The sequence below is a fragment of the Bufo gargarizans genome, chromosome 7, assembly GCF_014858855.1.
Source record: "Bufo gargarizans isolate SCDJY-AF-19 chromosome 7, ASM1485885v1, whole genome shotgun sequence".
Classification (NCBI taxonomy): domain Eukaryota; kingdom Metazoa; phylum Chordata; class Amphibia; order Anura; family Bufonidae; genus Bufo; species Bufo gargarizans.
The window spans coordinates 183,203,160-183,230,317 of NC_058086.1; the positions used below are offsets into that span (position 1 = coordinate 183,203,160).

The following is a 27,158-nucleotide window of genomic DNA, read 5'->3' on the forward strand; positions in this document are numbered from 1 at the left end:
GGATCCGCACTTCCGTTCCGCAAAAGAATAGAACATGTCCTATTCTTGTGCACAATTGCGGACAAGAAAAGGCATTTTCTAGGAGAGTGTCGGCGATGTGCGATACATTCACACGACCGTATAATTGTATCCGCTTCCGATCCGCATCCATGTTTCCGCATTTCTAGTCCGCAAAAATATGAAGCTTGTACTACTATTGTCCACACAAATCAGTCTGCAGCCCAATTCAAGTCAATGGATCCGCGAATTGCGGATGACATACGGAATGGTTTCCGTATGTCATCAGTTTTTTGCTGATCCGTTTCCGTATTTCCTTGACAATTATGAATTAATAATTCATTTTTTTCTCTCTCTCTCTTGTCTCCTCCTGTTTTTTGTGGACCATAAAAAATGGAAGACAAACAGAACACAAACAGAAGTAATTGGTCCGCAAAATGCGAACACGTGGTTCAGTTATTTGCGGACCGCCAAACGGAAAGGATTTACACATGGTCGTGTGAATGTACCCTAACGGTTTCTTTACAGGGGGCGACGATCTAGCAGCTTGTCGGGAAGGAAGTGTTCCTTCCCGACAATCTGCTGATCGCTAGCGGAGGAGACCGGGGCCTTTACATGCAGAGATCTCCTCCAGAGTATGGGGAGGAAGCGATCGGTAATGGTATCGTTGTTTCCCAGCAGCAGATCGTGCCGCCGGGAAACGAGGATCTTTTTACCCAATGAACGAGCATTTGAATACGGTCAATGCCCCTTTTTACATTGCACATTTTCCCATTCACAGCAATATCCACACAAGTCAGGCCATACTACACCCGTAGAAAAGAGGTTTATTGATTCAGGCATGAATTCATCATGTATCCTCTGTGTTGATGCCTCATTGTATCTGCACACAAAACCATTGATAAAACATATATTTCACCTAATGAGTAATGACCTCGTTCCAATGCATTATGTCAATATTTTCTCCATACAAAAAACATAGTTCATAGGCTGAGCCCCATCTACCGCACATTATGTCACAGCAGCCAGTGATGAAATCCAACTGTAGTACAGCCGCGTTCCCTTACAGTGCAGTATACTAATGTATTGCATAAATAGCAATTCCCTAAAAGAAGATCAGAGCTATGTCCTTTACTAGCAGGAATATTGCAGGCAATTTCGACTTTTCCAGCAGCCCAACTGAAAATCCCCGTAACTTTCTTAGTAAATCGATACTGCTCGTAAAGGGGGTGACCCCAATAATAGCTGGAATTGCTACTTATGTAAACTACCTGGAGACAAGTTGCGTCCTCAAAACCTCACAATACTTGGACTATGCAAGGAACCTGTAGAGCAGGCTTTGTCCTGGCTCAGCGCCCACAGCTCTTACGATTGTGTATGGAGTGAACAGTCCTCAGGAAATATGGCCGCCATGTCCTGTTGTGGTCATACACTGGAATGTTAGATATTAGTCTTTACTTAGGTCGGGAGCGAAACCCTGGAATTCTTATAGAACGCTGCTTTGGAATATGACAACGCGTGAGCGAATGCTATGGAGACTATTAAAAGGATTCGGACAGAATCAGCATTACAAAAAACGATTCAGATCATTTTTTTTTTTTTGAAAATTAACTTAAAAAATGTTTTTGGTAAAAGTTTCATTGCAGATTAAAAAGTTTTACAGCTCAACATCACATGGAAAAAAAAAAGCTCAACCACTCATTTCGTATCACTCTAATAATTGCATATCTTCTCTGTTTAGAATATTCCTTTGGACATAAAATATTTTTAAAAATTTCTTCATAAATTTTTGATTTGAAAATCTGAACCTTTTCCGTGTCTATGAATAGATTGTTTTACGGTAGATCTCTATGGAATGGCAGAAAAAAAATATATAATTGCATTGCTAATCTTTGTGGAGAACGACATAAACTCAGAACCCGGTAGATATTGCTGCAGCTCGATTTACCGCAAAGGATTACAAAATATAGAACATCTCTTTACAAATAGTCGTATATTACAGGTCATTTACAGAAAACCTACTGACATAATTCTGGGTGTCAGTGCATTATTTGCAGCTATTCCAGTGTCATTTGCCCTTTAGGTAATAGTAAAAAAAAAAAAAAGTTGACTACTGAAATGATATATTCTCTAGGTAAAGGTAACTTCACACTATCCAGAGGTGATCATCCCGTGCGGACCCATACCCCGCTCCATAGAGGAGGGTGAGACTGCACACCAGGGCCTGACCACCGCTGGTAAAAGACGTGACAGAAGCGATCAGATATCTGATATGATGTGTATGGCTGAGGGTAATGACGAGGGCATTTTGATTGTCATCACCATATATCACACATTTGCATCACTGATTCAGGTGCACCATGCGGCATACTGTTCACATATAACACAATATGGTTTGATCCTCCTCCATCTCCACTTCTTCATCCAGTTCTCGAAGCCATCCTCCAGGACCTGGCCACTGGGCGTTGTAGTCTACCAGCAACAGATGTGCCAGGAAGCTGTGCCCCATCCATGGCTTGACTGGTCAGTCTTCTGGTTTAGTGCCGTCCATCAGGAATTGAGAGGCACTTTTTTTTTTGTTGTTGTTGTTGTTGTTTTATAGAATCCTAAGTGTTTTTCGTTAAATACTATAACGTCGTTATACAAATCATTTCATCAGCTAGATCTTCTTCATATTTATTGGTCTCCGGCTCCTCGTCACTGTACCCAGGGCCAAAGTCTTGAAGATCATAGTCTCTCCTGCTTAGGATGGGGAACATATCGCCCCCTGCTGTCCCGTTACGAATGCTGCCATTCAGGAGATTGCTGGCTGCGCTCTCCATCTCGTCGATAGTCATGTCACAAGCATCAGCAATTTCATGTTTGGTGGCAGACACAAATTTAGGATCTCGAGCGTATCTTCCCAAACCCTCTGAGATTAGCACCTAGAACAGAGAGGAGGCAATTACATGAGAAAAGATGGGGAAACACCAGATAATATTCTGTCACCAGCCTATCTCAGGACAGAGAAGGGAAGATAAAGGAAAGGGATCTGTTCCTAAAATAGGTAAGTAACCATAGATATAGTCGTGTAAGGCCTCATGCACACGACCGTTCTGTTATTTGCGGTCCACAAAAAATGGAAGCCGCCTGTGTGCCTTCCGCAATTTGCGGAACGGAACGGGCGGCCCATTGTAGAAATGCCTATTTTTGTCTGCAAAACGGACAAGAATAGGGCATGCTATATTTTTTTTGCGGGGCCACGGAACAACAGATGCGGACAGCACACTAAAGTGAATGGGTCCGCACCTTTTTGCGGCTCGGAAGCGGACCACAACAACGGTCGTGTGCATGAGGCCTAAATGAACACCTAATGCAGGGAGGATAGACTGCCATATTGATAGAGACCAGGCTTCATGGCCTAACGACTCTGCTGTTTTCATCTTCAGCCCAGGTAAGGTGACATGTGACTGTCTTACCCTGTAATAATCCATTATTGTTGCTTCCAAGAAGTTATCTATGTCTGTAATAGTTAATTCTGTGCCATCTCCATAAGTTCCTGCTGCAGACTGTACACGCTCTGCTTCCAGGGGTGCACCTAGCGTTTCTGCTGCCTGAGGCAAAATTTGAAATCCCCCCCCCCCCCATGGCCCTGCCACCGCCCCCCTTTGTCTCTAGATCTCGCCGCCTCACCTGGCCTCATTGGAGGTGCACCCCTGCCTGCTTCCTCTCACACTACAAGAGATTGCCCTTATTGATCATGTAAATCACAGCAGTGATTTCTCCTTCTGTCACATTGAATGTGGTGCCTGATCTGTAAGCAGCATGGTGTAGAGCAGGAGAAGCCGACCACAGTCATGTATAGGACTTCTAATCTCCCGATTTAACTTTCTACTCTTTTTCTGCTTAGTCCAGTGGGTGATTGACAGCTATCTCTGCATGTACATTTGTACAAGGAAGGCTGTCAGCCACTCAAAGAGCAGATGACGTGTTTGGGTCTGTTCACTTCAGCGTTGTGTTTTCCATCATTGTTTAAGGTATAGACTAGAGGAATAGAAAAACGGGGAGAAGATGCTGCTCTAATCTCCATTTGTTTGAAGGAGTTTTTTTGAGCATCGGTTCTGCTCAGTTTGTCTGTTCTGTCGGGTTTTAGTCATTTTTGATGGTAGAAAAAGTGCATGACAGGAAGGAGCTTTCTATTTTTTTATTACATTTTTTATTTTATTTTTTACCATTAAGGCTACATGCACACGACTGTTAAGTTTTTTTTGCGGTCTGCACAACACAGATGGTGTCCGTGTGCGTTCCGCAATTTGCGGAATGGCACGGACAGCCTTTAATATAACTGCCTATTCTTGCCCGCAAAGCGCAGACAAGAATAGGACAGGTTATATTTTTTTTTGCAGGGCCACGTAACGGAGCAACGGATGCGGACAGCACACGGAGTGCTGTCCTCATCTTTTGCGGCCCATTGAAAACTGCGGCTCGGATGTGGACCAAAACAACGGCCGTGTGCGTAAGGCCTAACTCAAATGGGTGACTTTCTGTTTACAAATTTTTTTTTTTCACTCCCTGCCTTCCTGGAGCCATAACTTTATTTGTCTTTTCTCATAGCCATATAAGGGCTTATTTTTTGTGGGACAAGCCAACAAACCCCCCCCCGGTTGCGATGTTCATCGTAGAAGATGAATACATTTATATTTTAGTCGTTTTGGCCTATATACCTATACAGTTTTTTTTTATTATTATTATGGGGAAAGGTAGTGATTAGAATTTTTCAAATGTATTTTTGCACTTATATTAAGTCCATTGTTCCTTTTAAACTGTTCTCTGGAAATGAAACCGTTAAAAATTCCAAACAGCAGGTAAGGGCTCATGCACATGAACGTGTGCCGCTCGTGCCGTGCATTGGTGACCGCAAATTGTGTGGCCAGCTCTGATGGCTGCAGACTCATTCAACTTAAATGGGTCCGCGATCCGTCCATCCCACAAAAAAAATAGAACGTTTGATTTTTTCCAGTGCGGAGGCACGGACCGAAATCCCACGGAAGTATCACGTAGTGCTTCCGTGGCCTTCTGCTCCTTACCTCCGCTCTGTATCTTCCAGACCCACTCAAGAGTTTGGGTCCTCATCTGTAATGCGGTGCACACACGGCCGCTGCCTGTATATTGCAGACCTGTTTGTGTGCTTGAGCCCTAAAGCTGTTTTTGAGCTGGTTAATCCTCGTTAGTTTGCTGTTTTAACGCTTGCCTTTCCAAAAGCACAGCTTAGAGGGAGCGCTGATTAAGGTTATGGCTGCCTGGCGACATGTCATGTACTGTATTTCAATTAAGGCAACATGCGATATACCGCAACACTACAGTCGGAAAAAAAATCCATCAGATTTTTGTTGCAGTTTGTCACATTGCAGCATCTCAATACCAATGAAATGTCGCCATGTTTGTGCCACGTGACTTGCTATCGGCAACAGATGCAGCCGTACCCTAGGTTCCCTTAGGGGACTTGAACTTGTGATCATTAGTTCGCTTCTCTCACAGACTGCAATGAATTACCATTCAGCCTATGGGAGATTCAGTACGTTCCTATGGAGCCCTGCCAGAACACAACGCTGATGCGAACAAGCCCTTAGCCTGAATCTTCTCCGCTATATATCTTCTGAGCTCCTTCTGCTCTGTACGATACTGCCTGCCGCTCAGACACCAGTCAATGTGACCAGTTTCCTTTATATAAGAATCTGATAAGCGGCCACAAGTATTAGGGCCCAGGAGCAAAAAGTTACACTACTAGTCCACCTGTGTGATCCCCGCAAATTCTGGACTAATACTAAATATCAAGATACGTTTGTAAATATAATGATCTTTACTAATATCTAGTGTCAGATGTTCTCATTAAGTATATATACAGGAAGGGGATGTAAACTTTTTCAACCATTTTTATTTTTCGCTCCAATGTATCTAAGTTCTAACATATAAAAACGTTCCCATTGTTTTGTGTATACAGTGCCTATTCAGACATATGGCTACCGTCCCCAAACGACCCCTGTGTGTAGTCAGTTCCCTTCCATCTGCCCTTCTTTGTAAAAGATGGGCTAAAGCTGGACACAGACGAGCGAGTGCAGTGCGAGAAACTCGCAGCGTGCGTCTGTGTGATTCCCCATTCTGAACTCTGCTCCTATGACAAGAGCGCCTTCACATGCTGCGGATTTTGTGGCAGAATTTTCCAATTCCACTCATTAGAATGTGGAAGCAAGCACATGGATTTCTGCAAGCCCCATTCAGGTGAATGGAACTGATATTCAGTCGTGGAAAATTCTGCAACAAAATCTGCAGTGTGTGAAAGTACACTTACAAGGCAGTGTGTCCCTCTGTGAGACCTAGAATCCATTGAATTACACTGACATAATGCTGTCAGCGTAAGGGCCCAAGGACTTATATAAGAGGTGCAGCCTTGTTTGCGGTTTCTTTTGGTTTTCATGGTCTTCTACTAGTATTCTGTTATATTCTGGCTGTGCCCCCTGATTATACCTTGTTGTCCCAGCCTAAGGGCTCATGCACATGGCCGTAGTTGTTTTTGCGGTCCACAAATTGCGGATCCGCAAAACATGGATACCAGCCGTGTGCGTTCCGCATTTTGCAGAACAGCACATCCAGCCCTATCCTTGTCCGTAATACGGACAAGAATAGGACATGTTCTATTTTTTGCGGATACCACAGAATGGACATATGGATGCGGCCCTTATACAGTGTGCTGTCCGCATCTTTTGTGTGCCGCATCCGATCCTCCAAAAATGCAGATAGGATGCGGACAAAAATACGTTTGTGTGCATGAGCCCTAATTCAGTAGATTTCAGGTCTCTCATGGCCACACAGCATTATAAATCATTGTAAAGCTACATGCGCAAACCGTGGATCTGCAAAAAAACAGAAGCCACCCGTGTGCCTTCCGCAATTTACAGAACGGGCGGCCCATTGTAGAAATGCCTATTCTTGTCTGCAAAACGGAAAAGAATAGGACATGCTATATTTTTTTTGCGGGGCCACGGAACGGAGCAAAGGATGCGGACAGCACACGGAGAAGTGAATGGGTCCGCACCTGAGCTGCAAAAACTGCGGCTCGGATGCGGACCCCAACTACGATCGTGTGCATGAGGCCTAATACCGTGCGATCCTGTCGGAGGAACAGATTTCAGAATTCACACACGCTGCGAGTTTCTCGCACTGAACTCGCTCATCTGCGTCTGGCCTCTAACGTATGACTGCAGAATCGGACTACACTCGGGGTCTGCTTAAACCATGCAGATGCACAGGAGCTGTATACACAAAACACTAGAAGATTTTTCTTCACGACCACTTGCAGTGTTGCTGCACTTTTTATTTTAGATGCATCTGAGCAATTAAAATGACTGCAGAAGGGCACATCGGCTATAAAGCACAGCAAGATCGTCACCGGAGTGCAGCCTGGATTACAAAGGACTGGCCGCCACTTCTGACGTGTATTCCCCATGAAATAACCATTCTGCTTTGGGACATTCCTCTGCGATTCCTCCTAGAAATCTATGAACAGTTGGGAGTGTGTCCCTGAACATCCTAACACTGCCGATCAGATTACCTAAACACACCTCTGACGAGGGGAATGGTGTTGTCCAGTTGGCATTTTATTCATAAGTTGCTAGGAGGAATAACAGATGAAGAGCACAAGGCAGAGTTCCGAGAACTGTATTCGCTGAAGCAGACAGAGGTCCCCTGTGCACGGAGCACACTGCAGAAATTGCACTAAACAGGGATGTACCTAGATGCTGCCAATACGCCAGGCAATTACCCTTCTCAACACATGCATCATGGGTGACAAGTCCTTCAGAAGTAGGAAATGGTTGATCTAAACCTTCAGCGGGCGACTTACAGCTTCCACAAGGCTGTCTGCGCTCCTCTGTTTGTCGCTCTGTTTGTTCCTGAAGTCGTTGGGCACAGTCAGGTTGGATTGTGTAAATGTCCTATATGAAATATCTGTGTCATCTGTGTACCATGAGCTTCTCTGCAAGGACGGGAGGCTCCCATTCATGTGCTCCTTGGACTCGGCGCGGTCCACCCGGATGAGGGGGGTGTAGAATGAGGTGCGGTCCCTTTGGTTCGGAGTTGCCGGTGGAGTAGCCCAAGACCGAGTAGAGCGACAAGGCGAATGTTTCTGAGCTTTGCTGGGGTCCAGACCAGCTACCGCCATAATCTGGAAGGGCGAATAATTCATTACTAGAGCAGATCAGTAATAATGTGAAGCACAAACTCACGTGACGGAAAGTGGCTTCTGTCACCACGGGACGAGCAGCAATACTGGTGTCTGCCGACGTGACACAGACATCACAAACCCGCGGCCCGACTGCACTTGGTACCTATGACATGGGGATTTTCACATACAAAATTCACAGCGTAAGGGCTCATACACACGAGCGTGTGTGCCCCATGCCTGTGCTGCAGACCACAAATAGCGGTCATTTCCGTTTTTCATTGACGCATTTTCCACGGACAGAACACATACCCGTTGATTTAAAGGTGTCTATTCACATTTCAGTATTTTTTTTACTGACCGTGGGTCAGTATAAAAAATCACGGAGACATACACTACTTTAGGCCGAATGCACACGGCCGTGTTCGGCGGCCGAGAGCGGTCTGTGGTATGCCGGGCTGGATTCCTGTTCAGAGCAGGAGCGCACGGCGTCATTGGTTGCTATGACGCCGTGCACTTCATGCCACCGCTGCACTACAGTAATACACTGGTATGATCTATACGAGTGTATTACTGTACAGCAGCGGCGGCATAGCAACCAATGACGCCGTGCGCTCCTGCTCTGAACAGGAATCCAGCCCGGCATACCACAGACCGTTCTCGGCCGCCGAACACGGCCGTGTGCATTCGGCCTTAATCTGTGATGCGGACCAAGCACGACCATTGAAGTCTATAGGTACGTGAAAATCACAGACACAACACGGATGGCATCTGTAGTGTGTCCATTTTTCACTGAAGTTTAATAGGAGATTCTTCGGGAATTAATTTTTAGCTGACCAACACTGTCAGTGAATTACGGATGGTAAAAACGGACACACGGATGAAACACGTACGCTTTATTCACAGACGTGTCACTGACACGGAAATGTGGACAAGGCCTTAATAGGCATATAAATTAGCAGCTCCTATTACTACAGACATGGGAGCAGTAGTAGCCGCCATACCTAGGCTCTTGTGTCTGAGGAGGCCCAAAGCCTGCCGCCACATAACCAACCAGAAGTGTACCGGGCACATAGTGGGGGCTCCTGTTACACATTTTTCAGTGGGGCCCGGCAGCTTTAAGTTCTACCTCTGATGACAGATTTCAGCCATACTTTCCAAAGCGGCAAGGAAGTGATTCCGCTCTCTCTCAGGTAAGATTTCACTCCATTATATCATTCGCTGTACGCTCAGTGTAATATTACCAGGTCGGCGACGTCCATTAATAGTCAGCAGGATAAGAGACAGTAATATGTCTGATGATGAACTACAGAGCTGAGGACACGGATCTCATTAGTGAGGCCCACTACGAGCTGAATGGGATGTGTCAAAGGAAAAAAAATGTAATTTGGCAGGATGGACACAATTATACCTAATTAATTAGAGGAACCAGGACTAATCAGCGGTCCAGAGATAGATGGCTTGTGACAGCCTGAGAATACGGAGCCTTATACTGCGCAGCGTTACTTACGTGTTCTGGAAAATGTCACATCAATGGAGTTTGTCACATAGCTCTAGAACAGGAAATGCACCTTTAGGGCTCATGCACACGAACGTATTTTCTTTCCGTGTCCGTTCTGTTTTTTTTTTTGCTGACCGTATCCGGAACCATTCATTTCAACGGGTCCGCCAAAAAAACTGAAGTTACTCTGTGTGCATTCCATTTCCTCAAAACAATAGAGCATGTCCTATTATTGTCCACATTACGGACAAGGATAGGACTGTTCCATTAGGGGCCAGCTATTCCGTTCCGAAAAATACAGAATGCACATGGACGCCATCCATATTTTTTGCAGATCCGTTTTTTGCAAAATACATACGGTTGTGTGCATGAGCCCTTAAAGTGAGGCTGATGTGAGCATGGATGTCATATTAAACATAAGCGTACTCATTTATCAAGAGGAGATGGATAGACAGCCGCTTGAAAAGTCAGGAAGGCGACTGCTACCGCCATACGCTCCCATTCATGTGGACTGCTACAACCCTTAGGACTGGTCCTTTCGATGCGCAGGTGATTTTTGAAGAGGAAGCCGGGTTCGCACAATTGCTGCTGCCTCTTCAAACAGCTGATCGGCGGGCGTGCCAGGAGTCGGACGTCCACCGATCTGATATGGATGACCCATCCTGAGGAGAGGCCATCAATACTGTAGCACTGCACAACCCCTTTAAGACTTTGGGCCACTCATCTTGTATAACATTGGGGGTTACAGAGGTGACCTGTCGTCAAAAGTTTTTAGTTTTTTTTCTCTCTATATATACAAGAACAGCCCAAATGGCAGATACATTGCAGAAATGTACTCCATTCTATACATCTGAAAGGGTTGTTTCTGCAAGTGATAAGATAAGTGCGATAGTGGTAGAAACTTCTGAAAAAAAAATCTGTGCGTAAATATAATCTTATATACCTTACAGCTGAGTGTTTGCTACAACTGTATCCAGTCTTACCTCTGTGACATAAACCAAGCTTTATTTAAAATAAACCCGGAATTTTTTTTCCCTAGAAATAAAGAGTTGGCCAACCAGTGGAAAAAACAAACAAAAAAGCCATTGAATTAACAAAAAAACAGAAGCAAAAAATGTGTGTCCTGTGTTTCCAATAGACTTTCAGCTGACATCTTGATTTGGCGTTTGTTTATTACAAAAAAAGGGCAGCAAAAACCACAAGTACAAAAAATTCCCTTAAAACTGCAAAAGTGCACAAAAACACCATTAAAAAAACCTATGTATGAACCCGCTGTTAGGCCCCTTTCACACGGACGAGTATTCCGCGCGGGTGCGATGCGTGAGTTGAACGCATTGCACCCGCACTGAATCCTGACCAATTCATTTCTATGGGGCTGTGCACATAGCGGTGATTTTCACGCATCACTTATGCGTTGCGTGAAAATCGCAGCATGTTCTATATTCTGCGTTTTTCACGTAACGCAGGCCCCATAGAAATGAATGGGGTTGCGTGAAAATCGCAAGCATCCACAAGCAAGTGCGGATGCGGTGCGATTTTCACGCATGGGTTTTAGGTGACAGTCTATTCACTGTATTATTTTCCCTTATAACCATGTTATAAGGGAAAATAATACAATCTTCAGAACATCAATCCCAAGCCGTTCGGGTTTGGGTACCAAACATGCGCGATTTTTCTCACGCGAGTGCAAAACGCATTACAATGTTTTGCACTCTCGCGGAAAAATCGCGCATTTTCCCGCAACGCACCCGCCTCTTATCCGGGCAAAAATACTGATGCCCGTGTGAAAGAGGCCTAAGGCCTCTTTCACACGAGCGTGACGGATTGGCTCCGGATGCAATCAGTGAAACTCGCAACATTTTGCAAGCAAGTTCAGTCAGTTTTGTCTGCGATTGCGTTTAGCTATTCCTGGACACAGACCCTTTGAAATGAATGGGTCCGGATTCAGTGCGGGTGCTATGCGTTCACATCACGCATTGCACCCGCTTGTGTGAAAGGGGCCTTAAGGTGACACGCGTACAGATGTAATTTCATTCCACGTTAAACTTTTTGACATTTAGCACGTAGAAGTACCTGCTGCTGCATTAGATGTAGGGGTAGTGCCGTGCGGTGATGAAACGTCGGGGACAGAGGTATCTCATCCTGACTACTTTGTCTTCGAAGGCATTCAAAATTAAATGACGATCTTCTGTTTGCTGCAAAATAGAGAAACAAGATACTGTGGCCCCGGTCACTGCGCAATCCTCCATGCACCTGCAACCTGAGTACTCTACAACTGTGGCTCAATTTGCACCAAAATAATCTACTATACATGACTTGCTCCACATTATCTGTTATAGACACTTTTTGTGCCTAACTAGACAAGAGGCTGGCTTACTGGAAAGGCCATGACTTAAAGGTATTGTTCTTCCCTACCACTGGGTTCCAGCTCCTTTGCTTTCCAACAAGCTCACGCAGCTCTAAGGTCTCCCTGCATCAACATCTGGTTTGATGAGGGTCACGTGACCACTGCAGCCAATGACTGGCCTCAGCAGTGACTTTTCACCCATCCATCATGGCACCGAGTCGCATGATGCAAGTGAGACATGTCACTGCTGCAGCAGCCACGTGACCCATACCCAACGAAATGTTGACGCAGGGAGACCCGAGACTTGCAGAGGCCCAGGGAAAGCAAAGGAGCCGGGGAATCGGGCAAGTATGATTCCCTCTACAGGTCCAGCCTTGCAGGGGGTTCTGCCGAGAGCGTCCTATGGGTGAACAACCACTTTAAATGTTTTAAAGTACCAAATGTTGGTGCAAAGTAAACCACCCAATAGGTTAAACAAAACTATCAGGATGCACCAAATTATTCATCCATCATCAGCCACTGTGATAATTTGGTGCATCTTCAGAATTCACGTCTACGTTTCCCCTGTAAATATTACATAGGATTAGTAAATCTGCCCCTGTGTTTGGAGATGAGCACCAGATGTAGCTGATAATTTGCAGACTTCTGTCTAATTCTTTTAATCTCATGATATGTTAAGATGGCCATACACATGAGATGTATGTCAGCCGAATCCACTCATTTCTGTAGAGCAGGCTGATCATCTCCCCGATGGCAGATATGGGGGGAGAGAAGGATTGGGTAAGATGGGCTTCAACTCTCTGATCCTTTTGTTCTCGGGGAGATAAGTCTGGCAGAGGCTTCTTCCCCGTCTTACTACTGAGAACACCTGCTTGCTAGGCCTGGCCGAGAGGGCATCTGTATGAGGGGGAATCAGGAGTAATAGATGTCGGCAGTAGGCTGACAGGCTTGGTGGAATCTACTCACATGGAGGAGTTGGAGGTAGTAATCTCCGTCTCGGTGATTTCCTTGACTCAAAACATATCTGGGGGTCATCTTCTTCAAAAAAGCTGTGGGGATGGTGGTAGCCTTTGGGTCTCTCATAGTCTAAATCACTGGCTGAATACAACGACGGCTCCGCATACAGTTGCCTGAGTTGAAAAAAAGTTTATGGTTAGTTTTGGGAATTGTTACTGGTAGTAGAGACACTCTGTACTGAAGACCATGATCCTGCACCTGTCTTCAGAGAGCATGGTGTCCTCTTCATAACACTCGTCTCCACTATAGTACTCTGGTTCCCCTAGGTAAGGATCCTCACTGTAGTCCAAGAAGTCAGGATCTTCACGGAAGATAACAGGCAAGTTTCTTTCTCCAGACTCTGATCTAAGATAATAAAAGGCAGCAGATCACCTTCTCCAGACCACATTCAGATGAGAATAAAATGAAAAAAAGAAATAAAAATATCACTAATATTATATGTGTTGATGCTGGGAATGTCAGACTGGCCCACAGGGGATCTCCCAGTAGGCCCTAGTTCTAATGTTGCGACTAAAAGTGGACTTGTACATGTTTTGTATAGATCAGGGCTGGCCAACCTGCGGCTCTCCAGCTGTTGTAAAACTACATTTCCCACCATGCCCTGCTGTAGGCTGATAGCTGTAAGCAGTCTAGGCATGGTATAGATGGTATAGATGATGGGTGGGCCCCGGTATAAATTTCTATGCTGGGTGCAAGGAACCCCCTGCCGTGGACCTAAATGGGTCTTCTCGCAGACGTGAAAGGGGATAAGTGTCTAATCAGTGGGAGTTCCCCCATTAAAATGGAGCGACAGTCAGCCGTGGTCAGTACCGCTCCATTCAATTTTATTGAACTTACGGACAGAGATCTGTGGAGGTCCTAGTTATCAGACCCCCCCACATTTTTTAATGTCCAGATAGGGGATAAGTTTTGTGCGTTGGGCTGAATTGCAATAACAGAAACAGTCCATGGACAAAAAAAGGTGCTTTCATATAACCCCTTTAACTTGAGGTGTATTTTAAAGGGGTTGTCTGAGATAACTGAAAACCTAGGACAAACTCTGCAATAGCTCAGACCGCTGAGGACAGCGATTGGTTGCAGCAGCGCTGATTGATACCGGCAGGTCCCTGCTAGAGAAAGAGTTTAGCATAAGGTCATTTGTGAAAAAAAATGTAAGCTATTGTAGGGCTTGTGATTATTTTTTTTTGGACAACCCCTTCAACCATTAGTTGCATGGGGTGCGTCACTACAAGGTCTGATACTATCAACACTGATTGGGCAGGGTCAATGTTCAGAAGGACCTAGTTTGTTGACAAAGGGAATAATTAGAGAAAGAGGAATAATGGAGGAACAGCATAATGCAGAATCCTAAGAGACATCTGCCCCAGAAGTTATTTTATTAGAACATATATGTAAGGAGAGCTGACGGGTTTTATTATTATTTTTTTTTTTTTAAATGAAACCACCTCCAGAGATCCCTTTTGCAGGATCTATCACGACTAGTTGCATAGACATGAGTCGTCAGTCTGTGTGTAAGGCCTTATTCACATCTCTGTCCATTCTGAATCCACAAAGCTCCAAGTTCAGGATATGTCTTAGTGATTTTTCACTGTGGCTGATCAGTTGTTTTTTTTTGTTTTTTGACTCCACAAAAAAATTGCATAAAAAAAAAAAAAAATATATATAAATTTTTGATGCAATGGATCGATAAAAATAGTATAGCATCTGTGTGTTGTCCATAGGTTGCATGGACAAATTGAATAGTAGGGGCAGGTTCCGTTATCAAAATGAAACAAAAGTACCCCAAATTGCATCTGCATCAAACTGCAGCCCAACAGTCCTTGGAAAAAAGCAGACATGTGAATACACATATAAATGGAATCACTGACATGTGAATAAGCCCTAAATTACCAAAAATAAGAATTCTGGCTTATCAGATGTAAGGGATATATGAAGAGTATATAAGGTGCACGGCATGCAGACACTACAGCTCAGCATGTAATAACTATTGGCCTTCGCATATATTGTATGGCACAGGCAGCTATCTCACCCACAAACACAGAGGAACATACCTAATATAACTCTCATAATAGCGGGTCCTATCCGGGAAAGCCATACAAATATGGGAAGATATTTATTAGACAGGAAATAAATATCAGTTATTACATATCTACACAGCACAACATGGGACAAGGCAGTGACAGAGCATCCCCACCAACCTGTAGAGGGTCTGAGAAGAGACAGATTAAGACTTCATGCAAGTAGCGGCATTCAAACGGTAAGAAGACATTAAAGGGGTCCTCTCACTACAGCATATGGCATTTATCATGTAGAGAAAGTTACTACAAGGCACTTACTAATGTATTTGTGATTCTCCATATTGCCTCCTTTGCTGGCTGGATTCATTTTTCCATCACATTATACACGGCTCGTTTCAATGGTTATGACCACCAATCCATCAGGGGTGGTCGTGATTGCACACTATAGCAAAAAGTGCAGGCTTCCCTGGTGGCCGGGACCATGGGAGCGCACATAGGCTATTGCTTTTTCCTATAGTGTGCAAGCACGACCACCACTGATGGATTGCAGGGTGGTCGTAACCATGGAAATGAGCCGTGTATAATGCGATGGAAAAATAAATCCAACCAGCAAAGGAGACAATATGGACAATCACAAGACATTAGTAAGTGCCTTGTAGTAACTTTCTCTACATGATAAATGCCACTTGCTGAAGTGAGAGAACCCCTTTGTTGTCAAAGGCCTTAGATATCCTGAACCCCCCAGGAAATAGGAGCGTTCCTACTATAACTACTGGACCTCACCTGTATAGCTTTGTCATGGTACCCGCGCTCTCCCCAACCCTCTACACTCATAGCTCCTGCACCGACCAAGCATGGCAGCATAACACAATCCTACCCATGCGCCCGTTTTGGTGCTCGGACAGACTGAATCATCCGTGTCCTAGCAGCGCAACAGTTACAGATACTTAAGCGGCGGCACATGCCACGAGGAGTCCTGAAAAGTGCTCGGTGGGTTTGCATCAACCTGCTTGACATGCTCCAAAAACAGGCACGGGAGCTACTGGCGTGCGCACACACAAACCGGACATTTTCAGGTTTGTCTGGAATAATACTTTTAAGGTGCTCCAAACCTACATCTCTCACAGGAGAAGTATTTAAATATAGTTTTAAAAATGACTCTTTAAAAAAGACCCTTCAATGAGGGGTTCCCACCCGGGTTTGCCTTCACAGGTGAACGCTGCAACACAAAGTGGGAAACTCTCGTTGTCGAAGGGCAAGGCCGGACCCTTACATTTTATAGAACTCATCGGAGAGCTCTGTATCTGAGTTGCTAGAATCCAAGTAATATTTCAGAATTGATCAGTAAAGCTAAGGCTCTGCCAGATCAGTCGCGGTACAGTAGGTGCCCAGCGCGTAGGATGGAGTCCATCGGGATCTGCCGAAGAGTCCGGCGCTTGCCAGGAGATGCAGCGTTCGCTGCAGCACTATTTTTCCCATCAAATTTGAAGGAATCTGAAAATGGGAAAATTTGCTTTCATTGTAAAAGCAAAACAGGAATTTGTTGTGGGGGGTTCAGACTAAACTTGGCATCTACTGAGAGGACATTACATTTCTTCCACCTCACATCGCTATTAAACATCTTACGACGTGAGTTATCAATGAAGGCCTCAGCGAGCGGAGTGCCTCTTCAGTTTAATGAAACGATTGCGATCATTTCCGCTCAGATTTACAGAAGGTCACTGGTGCGCCTCCGCCCCCTCGTCCTCCCAGATCTCTGACAATGATATGATGTGCCTATCACTTAAAGGAACACTCCACTGTGTTATGCCTAGTTCAAAGCCTGAGTCATGCCGACACGACATGAGAATGCTCTCTTCCAACCCCTCGGGCATGGCGCCAGCCATAATACCCGGTAGCACATTGTCTGGAGTGTTCCTTAACCCATGATAATGGAGACAACAGAACTGGTTACCATTACCTCTTGATGCTGGACTTTCGAGGTTTCTCGTAGTCATTTCTAGAGTAAGTGTAGTAACCGTTCTGAGATGTGTGATCGTGGGCTGACAGACTGGCGTGTTTCCCGTTCATAGGTTTGAAAACATTGGCGTTGTTTAGGTTGGCATTTGTGGAGTTGGATACATGTTTCCCAGAGTATTCATGGTTATGGTGATTGTGATGTATGGAGTTTCCAGTGTGGGAATATGCAGACTTGTCAGTGTCGCTGGCAGAGCGTATGGATGGGCGCTGCACATGCAGGGGACGCCGCGTGGTATTAGTTTGCTGGTAGGATTCATGTCTGTCATTGACCACATGATTGACATGGTTTCCAAATAGACCTCCATTTCTCTGCAAATGAAAAGATATCAAGAAGTAAAGGTTATATGAGTGCCGACCATTCCATACATCTCTGCGTAGTACACTTCTAGTGCAGACATATATCCATATACACCTCTAGTGCAGACATTATATATATATATATATATATATATGTATATATATATATATATACACACACACACTCCTCTAGTGCAGACGTATATCCATATACACTTCAGCCAATCACTGATATAAATGACAACATTTTGTGCGTCTGCAGCCACCACTAGGGGGAGCTTAGCACAGCAATGCATACAGTTATGAGAAATCTGTCTTTTCTAAGCTCCTAGTCTCCCTCTACTGGCTACAATGAGCTGAGGCTACTGTAAAAATAGATTATGAAATTAATCAGCACAGAATTCCTCACCGTAACCTCCCAGATAAAACCTGAACCTTAAATGGTCTGAAATATTAGTTTTAAAGTCCTTAACTAAAAAAATAAAATCTTAAAAAAAGGTGCCTGTAGCAGCATCTGTTCTGAGAACTGGTTTTCTTGTCTTTAGTGGAGCGGTAACTGCAATAATCTCAGTGTAGTTTATGGATGATAGTAGTTCTATAATAATAGCAGTATGAGTAAATTGGTAATGGATCTATATACGAAATGTATAGAAATACAGTACAAACTATGGCTACCGTTCAGGACATCTGAGCCGGTGTCGGCTGTTCTGCTTCCTTGTAGTAAGGCTTTAGCCATGCTGTTAGTTACCCTGTATATATCTTCTTTCTCCTCATGGTTGTTTTGCTCCGGCTCGTCATCTTGCAGGTCACATGATATTGCTCGGCGGATTTCAGGGCCAATGTCATGAAGTGTCCGAAGTCCAGCCTGGATAAAAATTAGGATTTAACCTTAATAAAGGCGTTAAATCACAACCGAGCAGCGTTACTGCCATGTCTGAGCTGGGTCACAGCCCAGCACATAAAAACATACAACACAAATATTACTATTCTGGAAAATCTGTTCTACTGGGAGGTGTATACGACGTTGTATCCTGCAGTTTAAAGTTATATGCACATATCTTCATAAAATCACTAAATTCTGGTTTTAAGCTGGAAATATTTTAAAAAGTAGCAACCTATAAAACAAGGCTGATAGTGCTCGAAAATAAGTGCACCGCCCCAACACCTATATGTTACCTGAAAGCTGACAAGCTGATGATTCCAGTTACTTTGAAAAAAACTGTTCAGAAATGCATCAAAACAAACATTTGGACCCAAAACACACATCTAAGGCTGGTTTCACACGGGCGTTGCGGAAAAATGTGCGGGTGCGTTGCGGAAACACCCGCGATTTTTCCGCGCGAGTGCAAAACATTGTAATGCGTTTTGCACTCGCGTGAGAAAAATCGCGCATGTTTGGTACCCAAACCCGAACTTCTTCACAGAAGTTCGGGCTTGGGATTGATGTTCTGAAGATTGTATTATTTTCCCTTATAACATGGTTATAAGGGAAAATAATAGCATTCTGAATACAGAATGCTTAGTATAATAGCGCTGGAAGGGTTAAAAAAAATAAAAAAGTTAATTCACCTTATCCCCATGATCGTGTAGATCCCGGTCTGTTCTTTAGCTGTCGGCTGAATGACCTTTGGTGATGTCAGATCACATGCTCCAATCACATGGTCCATCACCATGGTGATGGAGCATGTGATCTGACATCACCACAGGTCCTTTAGCCACAGCTAAAGAACAGACCGACCGGGAACTAGGCGATCATGGGGATAAGGTGAGTTAACTTTTTTATTTTTTTTAACCCTCCCAGCACTATTATACTAAGCATTCTGTAGTCAGAATGCTATTATTTTCCCTTATAACCATGTTATAAGGGAAAATAATACAGTGAATAGACTGTCACCTAGAACCCATGCTTGGAAATCGCACCGCATCCGCACTTGCTTGCGGATGCTTGCGATTTTCACGCAACCCCATTCATTTCTATGGGGCCTGCGTTACGTGAAAAACGCTGAATATAGAACATGCTGCGATTTTCACGCAATGCATAAGTGATGCGTGAAAATCACCGCTCATGTGAACAGCCCCATAGAAATGAATGGGTCAGGATTCAGTGCGGGTGCAATGCGTTCAACTCACGCATCGCACCCGCGCGGAAATCTCGCCCGTGTGAAAGGGGCCTTAGTAGAAATTTACAAGTAAAAGCAAAGTAAAAATATAAAAGTGTACAAATCTCATGTACACCCCAGATGTGTACATCAACAGGAGCGTGTGCTCTTAAAACACTCGAACAGAGCCCATGTAATATATGGTCATCATCCACATACGTGTTAAACACAGCAAACTGCTTCTAGGTTACCAAAATTCTACATTTTCTGAGAACACAAAACATATTATGTACAAAAATATAACCTAATAATACACACAACCGCCTTCATGTAACTTCAACCGTAAACAATGATTGTTAGCAAAACTTGGACAAAAAAAAATAAAATCATAATCGGCTACTAAAGTGCATTATCTGGCATGTAAAAAAATATACAATCTGCAAAAAACTGTAGCATGTGAGGAGTTCATACATATCACACGTCTACACTCAATGCTGCGTGTGTCACTGATATACAGAACTGCAGGAACGCACCGACCGTTGCATACAAGTTATCGGTAATTACCGGTATGCAGAATACAATTTCCATCTTCCTATACAAACTGTAATCCTGAACCCTGAACCTCATATAATGCATTAACTAAGGCCACCTTTAGACATTATTAATGCAGTATTATGATACCTGAACATCCTGCAGTTCACTGGGAAATTTGTTAGTGCGCCGTACCTCTGGTTCTAATGAACCGCGGGAAGTTCGGATGTTGCATTCATAATATGAGCACAAAAAAAGCCCCCTGTATTACATCTGTCTGAAATGCAACTGAATACTGATTTTCTTTTTCTTTTTTTAAACTGCGGTAATTGAAAACTATTATGTATTTTCTGACTGATGAAAACGGTTTCCATCTGTCAAAAGTAAATGACATTCTTCCCTAGTGCTAATCGTTATTGCTATTACTACAGTGTCTCACGGGTATTGCTAGAGGTCTGTATACTTTACTGTATAGATCAGGTATGAACAGGACAGGGATAGTGTAAAATGTGCATTCATTGATGTTTGTGTTGTGTTTGGTGCAACTTATTTGACGCTGTGATCCAGGTGCCTATAAATGTCTGGGTCATGGTGTCAGTAGATGGTCTAATTAGGTGCAGAGGGGTGATTAGATGTGCAAGTGCTGATCTTATCACCCCTTTTCTGGGAGAAAAAAAAAGAACACCCCCCACATAAGTATGCTCCTTGATTGATGGGGGTTGATAGCATGCATAGAAGAACCATGTAGTTACAACGGGTGAGAGAAAGCTCTGTGCGTCTCTCTCCCTGTGTAGTCTGTCAGCACTCCACCACTGAGCCCCTTTCTCCTCCTTCAAGGTTAGCTGACATCCCAGCCAGCCGAACGGGAGGAGTGCTGTTTTCTGCTGGCATATCTTGGGTTTTATAAGAGCTAGGAATTAATGACAGGTCTTGTTTTAAAGTTTACAATCTCAGGTTTAAAACAAGAGCGCTTAGAGATTGGGTTGGAAATTAAAACTGTGTGTATATGCAGCTTTCAGTGAGACCCGTTTGTAAGGGCTCTAACTCGTGATCTTGGTCTTTTTTTTAAAGCTGAGATTGTCAGCTTTAAAACAAGACCTGGCTTGCATCTCTGTTACACAGCCCGAGATCCACCCATCAGTATGAGGTATGTCCTTGGCTACTGAAATGCTACCCTGCCAGGATATATGAGATATGTCCTTGGCAGAGAAAGGGTTAACCAGAATGAAACCACACCGTGCGACATCCAACATGTCCACAAAGTTTTACACAAAATATACCCAAGTACTGACCTCAATAATGCTCACTGTTTAATTCCTCTGTCCTAAATAGGACTAGAACAGATTTCAAGGAAAGTCAAGTGACCTATGAGTATGTCAGCAACACAGCATTTGTGTGTTGTCTGTTACTATGGAGAAGTATAGTCTGTATAGAAGATGTAGGAAGAAAACGGTAAGAATTTTTTAATCAACACGTATTGCAAAGTTGATTCATTTCTCTTTTTATGACCATAGACAGAATAAAAATAAAGATGTTTGCAAAAGTGGACATTCTACACATATGCATACCAGGAATTATACCCCACATCACAAAAGGTATGAAGTATGGTCACAAATTGCTGCACAATGGACTTATGTACTGAAGGTCTCAAAAAAAAATGATGCAGAGATGACCTGATGACCACAGTAACTAAAAGAAGGGGTGTCCACTACTTTTGGAGGAAGGTCTCACCATAATTGTCATCACAGCCAGGCATTCCTCACTGGATACTATGTGTTCTTTGATTGCTTGACATGGGTCAAAGGAAATTTTTTTAGACTGAGGACAACTGCCATCTACCTCACAGGGTTTTTTCTTCTTCTGGGTCATCACTGCATGATAATTGGCTGAACTATGGTGACTTTTTCTTAGCCCTAATGCACGATATTATGTTATGGATTCACAATAAAGAACACATGGAAGTCCATGGGCCATACTGTGCTTCTGTATGCCTCTTCATCAATAAAAAAACATGCTTCCTCAGGGAGAATACCTCAGTAATATGGTGTCTTATTGAGGCACTGTACATGGGCACACAGAGAGCCCAGGGAGTCTGCATGCCACCATATTGGCCAGGTGCATGAAACCTGTTTATGTAGCCTATTAGGCAATGTCAGCTGATCTGGGGGCTGCCGGGTGTGGGGCACCCGATCAGTTATTTGATGACCAATATAAATCACTGCACTACGCCTTTAACATGATGCAGATCAGAAAATTCACAGCATGCATATTTTTCAAAAAACCCATTCACATGTATCGCACAGCATATCCGCAGCGTGTGAGCTTAGCCTTAAAGGAATTGTTCAGAATTAGAAAGACATCGCTGCTTTCTTCTAGACAGAGCTCCACATCTGCCCATAGGTTGTGTTTGCTCCATTTACTTCAATAGAGCTGAACAGCAAAACCAGGCAGAACCCATAGACAGGTGTGGTGCTATTTTTAGAAGCCACGTTTTTCAAATCTTGGACAATCACTTTAAGCAGCATGTTCCTGGAAAGTGAATAATGTTCAGTGGAGTACTCACCACGGAGGCAGACCACACAACGGTTCTGGGGTCCATGGTGACAGTAGGGCTGGAACTGAACTCTTATTTCCTGTTCCTGACATAAAATGTTGCCATGTTTGTGCAGCTGCCACTAGGGGGAGCTCAGTGCATACAGATTTTACAGCTTGCACTGAGTTCAATGGTATCTGTATTCATTCTTATGAACTGAGCTCCCCCTAGTGGTGGCTACAGGCAGACAGTTTTATAATATACTACATGAGGGGAAGCAGAAGACACATATCTTCATGGGGAGATTTATCAATGTATATATGCCTGTTGTCTAATGTAAATAAAACTGTGAAATTAAAGCATTTGTTCAATTTTTTTTTAACAAAATGTGGGTAACGTGTGGGAGGTGGGGTGTAACAATACAAGCTACTACATTTTGGAAGCATTAATAAAGATTGAGCCATGTCAGATTATTCTCCATCATTTAGTCTGGTTTGGTGCACGTACCAGTAACAAAATTGACTGACATTTAAAAGGGTCCTAAACCTGCTGAAAACACAAAGGTGCAGCAGTTCTCCTCAGAGCACTTGGCAGAGTACAGATCCCAAATACACTGCTCCCTCAAGTCACAATATTAATTGGTTCCAAGACAACCAATGTCCGGTATGTTGAGAAATCACTGGAACTTGAGTCCATAACTCCATGGAAAATGATAAATTAGTTCCAAAGCCCCAAAATGTCATCACAAGATTTAAAGGGAGTCTTTCACCTAATCTGAGCGTTTTAGACCGCTCAGATCCGGTTATAGACTCTTTAACCCTCATTACGATCATACCTTTCTCTTATGTGTCCCTCGCCCAGATAATGAAAATAACACTTTTTAAACTTATGCAAATTACCTTCTGAAGGTGCCCAGGGGCGGCGTTACCGGGCGATGTGCCCAGAAAAACACACCTCCAGCCGGCGGACGTCACGAGCGGCACCAGAGGACGGCGGGCTGGGAACTGGCCCGCACCTGCGCACTGCTCTGCCCATTATGGGCAGAGGAACATCCTTTCATATTGCGCATGCGCCGGCCGGCTGTCTTTAGATGGCCGGCGCATGCGCAATATGAAAAGCTGTTCATCTGCCCATAATGGGCAGAGCAGTGCGCAGGTGCGGGCCAGTTCCCAGCCCGCCGTCCTCTGGTGCCGCTCGTGACGTCCGCCGGCTGGAGGTGTGTTTTTCTGGGCACATCGCCCGGTAACGCCGCCCCTGGGCACCTTCAGAAGGTAATTTGCATAAGTTTAAAAAGTGTTATTTTCATTATCTGGGCGAGGGACACATAAGAGAAAGGTATGATCGTAATGAGGGTTAAAGAGTCTATAACCGGATCTGAGCGGTCTAAAACGCTCAGATTAGGTGAAAGACTCCCTTTAAGAAAAATAAGTAGATAACTAAGACAGATAACGCAAGTCCTTACATATAACAGCCAGAAATAGATGCTGGAAGCTGGAAATCACTTTCTATGATGAGCACAGGATCTTCTTCAGGGTCTTGTATAGCAAGTACACAATGCACCAGAAAAAAAACATTGAGCCGCCCTCACCTGACGTCCAAAGGCGCAGCTCCGGGTACAGGACATGTAGTACCGCACTGTACTGTAAAGAGGAGCCACTAGACAACCAGTACTATTGATTGGTTGGATCTGAAGCATGGTATGTAGAGTCTAGTTCCCTTCGATGCCCCAGAAAAGACCATTGTAAGTTGAAAATATTATATCCTGAGGCCCCATACCCCATTCTATGGCTCCATACTCCATATGCTGGAAAAGCCAAAACAGAGGAGACCCAGGGGTGCGGAGCACTCTGAGGAGCACTGCCGAACTTTTGTGGTTTCAGCAAATGTTTAGGACCCCTTTAGGCCACACATGACGGCTGGCAGATTGGCCGTAGCGGATTTTAGTGCGCAAATCTACAGCGTTGTACAGTATCAGTAAAGTGGGTGAGAATTTTTGAATTCTCATCCACATGCTGCGTTAAAAAACAAACAAACCCAAAAAAACGCTGCAAAAATCTGCAGCATGTGAATTTATCCAGCGGATTTCTCACATCTCAATGGAGAGGGTGAAATCTGCTAGCTTTTCCGCAGCAAAAACCACATGTAATACGTGCTGTTTTGTTGCCATTTTATGCTCCAGAAAACCGAAAAAAAAACTGCAGAAAATGTTTCCACTGAATTTTCTGGCACCTGTGTCTCTGGCCTTAATGTAACATTATTGGTAACTATCAGATTTTGATATGGATTAAAACGCCAATGATGGTCCTGCAGCTCTTCAAAGAGGCGGCTGGGACCCGGCTTCAGGGGAAGAGTTGATACCAAAAACCAATGGTCACGGTCATGAACCAACGGTCAATAGGTCGGCAGCGATGAAACGCAACTGCAAAATGATTTCTATTTCTATGAACTGAGCGGCAGCACAGAAAACAAGGGTACAAAGCGTGAAAGCCACCAAATCGCTGTCCGTCTGGAGCGGTCGGTGCTGCCGGCGGCTCATTTCTCGCACATACACCACTGTGATCCCTGAGAATTACAGTATTCGCTGACTCTCACATCTGTGCCGTCATCTTGTATTACTTCTGACTAATCTCTTGTTTGAAGCGGGGGCAAGAATACTTAATAATACCACTCATCAAAAACACGGTTCCTGCTCGGAGGTGGAATATTGAAATATGTAATTACGGAAACACTTAACTATACAAATTCCCGGCTCCCTGTATAATTAGGCTTTATGAACACAGTGATGGCATGAAGTGACTATGCCTCATCGAAAAGAAGGAAACGCTGCGGATCTAAAGGAATCAAACAACAGAGGCCGTTCTGTAGCCCGACGTACCAAAAGAAGTCGTGTTGTGTTTGGGTTGATGGGGAGACTGGTGGTAGAGTGGGTATTGGATTCCACAGCCCTGGATGTCATTTAGGGCTCATGCACAAGAAGTTTTTTTTTCCCAGCTTCTGTTCCATGTACAAAGACTGCTGTTTTGAGGCCTTTGTTTCCCTTTTCGGAGGATTAGCCTGATTTATGACGAGGCGTGCACCTGATCAGAAATTTGGATAATCCTCTGGCAATGGTGTGCCTGGTGGAAAAACTACACCAGCCCATGCTGGTGCACTTTCACACCAGCGTTTTTGCTGGATCCGTCATGGATCTCCAAAAACGCTTTCCTCGTGATAATACAAATGTCTGCATCCGTTCTGATTGGATCGGGTTGTATTATCTTTACAGATCCACCTCTAAAACCATTGTAAGTCAACGGGGGACGGATCCATTTTATTTTTTTGTCCGGCTTGCTCCGCACCACATCGCGTTATTTTGTCCGCGATGGGGATGCAACCAAACGGAACACATTCTGGTGCAGTCCGTTTAGTTCAGTTGAATTTTGTCCCCATTAAAAATGAATGACAAAACAGAAGCGTTTTCCCCCCGCTATTGAGATCCCCCGTTAGTAAATTTGGTGGGGCCAACCCTGGCACAAGACCCTGACATGTCTCTGCTCTGCCCCCGTCCAACTGTCGAAAACTTTTTGACACTGGCCTTGTGACCTAATATTGTCGCCCACTGGTCAAAAAGGGGATTCAGGACAGTTTTTACATCTAAAATAGTCGCAAGTCCCTCGATAAACTTCAAGAACGGTCTGTTCACTTGCTGCAAAATGTATCCCGTCCATTGATAGATTGCCACAACAGAATCAGTGACTGAATGCTCTGACTCAGGCATGCTCAACCTGCGGCCCTCCAGCTGTTGCAAAACTACAACTCCCAGAATGCACGAACACTCTACAGCTATCAGCCTACAGCAGGGCATTGTGGGAGTTGTAGTTTTACAACAGCTGGAGGGCCTCAGGTTGAGCATGCCTGTGAATCTGACTGATTGATCATAATATAGGTATAATGAATAAAGCCTCATGCACATGGCCATAGCTGTTTTTGCTGTCCGCAAAACACAGATAACCGTCCGTGTGCGTTCCGTATTTTGAGGAACAGTATGTCCTGCCCTCTGTAGAACTGTCCTATCCTTGTCCGCAAAACGGACAAGAATACGACATGTTCTATTCTTTTTGCAGCCCCATTGAAAATGAATGGGTCCACATCTGATCCGCAAAAAATGTGGACCAAACCACGTCCGTGTGCATGGGACCTACAAAGCATCATGCGATTTCAATCATGAGTAAATTTACCAACAAAGTACATCCGAATATATCCCAGCAGCCCAGCCTGCTGCCATACTGTGTCCTATAACAGCAGGAAGAAACACGTCATAGGAAAAAAGGTTGTGCCTCCGCCTATATACTAATATAGTATATGCAATAATACATAAAAAACACCATTAAAGTGTCTACATAATAATACAAATACTACCTGTCCAACATGCTACCATATATATGTCAGGAACACTGGCTTACTGCAGAATTATACAGACATGGTCTCACATGTAAGCTTCAGAGCTGAAATCCATAAACACAGGCAATTTATTCCTTAAAGCAGTAATTACAATATAATAAAAGCAGAAACCATTCATGCATCATAAAGCCGGATGAACCTTAGACTTAAGATGCCCTAGAA

General features: G+C 44.1%; 1 protein-coding gene across 5 annotated transcripts in view; it reads right to left on the bottom strand.

The window, feature by feature from the left end:
* The window catches only part of CACNA1D (calcium voltage-gated channel subunit alpha1 D), a 312,213-nt gene continuing 285,055 nt past the window's right edge, over window positions 1–27,158 (bottom strand). For all 5 annotated transcript variants that reach the window (XM_044301155.1, XM_044301153.1, XM_044301156.1 and 2 more), the window contains 7 exons: window positions 18,142–18,258; window positions 17,038–17,405; window positions 13,258–13,404; window positions 13,009–13,172; window positions 11,769–11,890; window positions 7,877–8,197; window positions 1–2,921 (listed from right to left, as the gene is read on the bottom strand). In XM_044301155.1, the coding sequence (XP_044157090.1) occupies window positions 2,625–2,921; window positions 7,877–8,197; window positions 11,769–11,890; window positions 13,009–13,172; window positions 13,258–13,404; window positions 17,038–17,405; window positions 18,142–18,258 (1,536 nt within the window). In that variant the 3' untranslated portion in view covers window positions 1–2,624. The remainder of the gene's footprint in view (window positions 2,922–7,876; window positions 8,198–11,768; window positions 11,891–13,008; window positions 13,173–13,257; window positions 13,405–17,037; window positions 17,406–18,141; window positions 18,259–27,158) is intronic.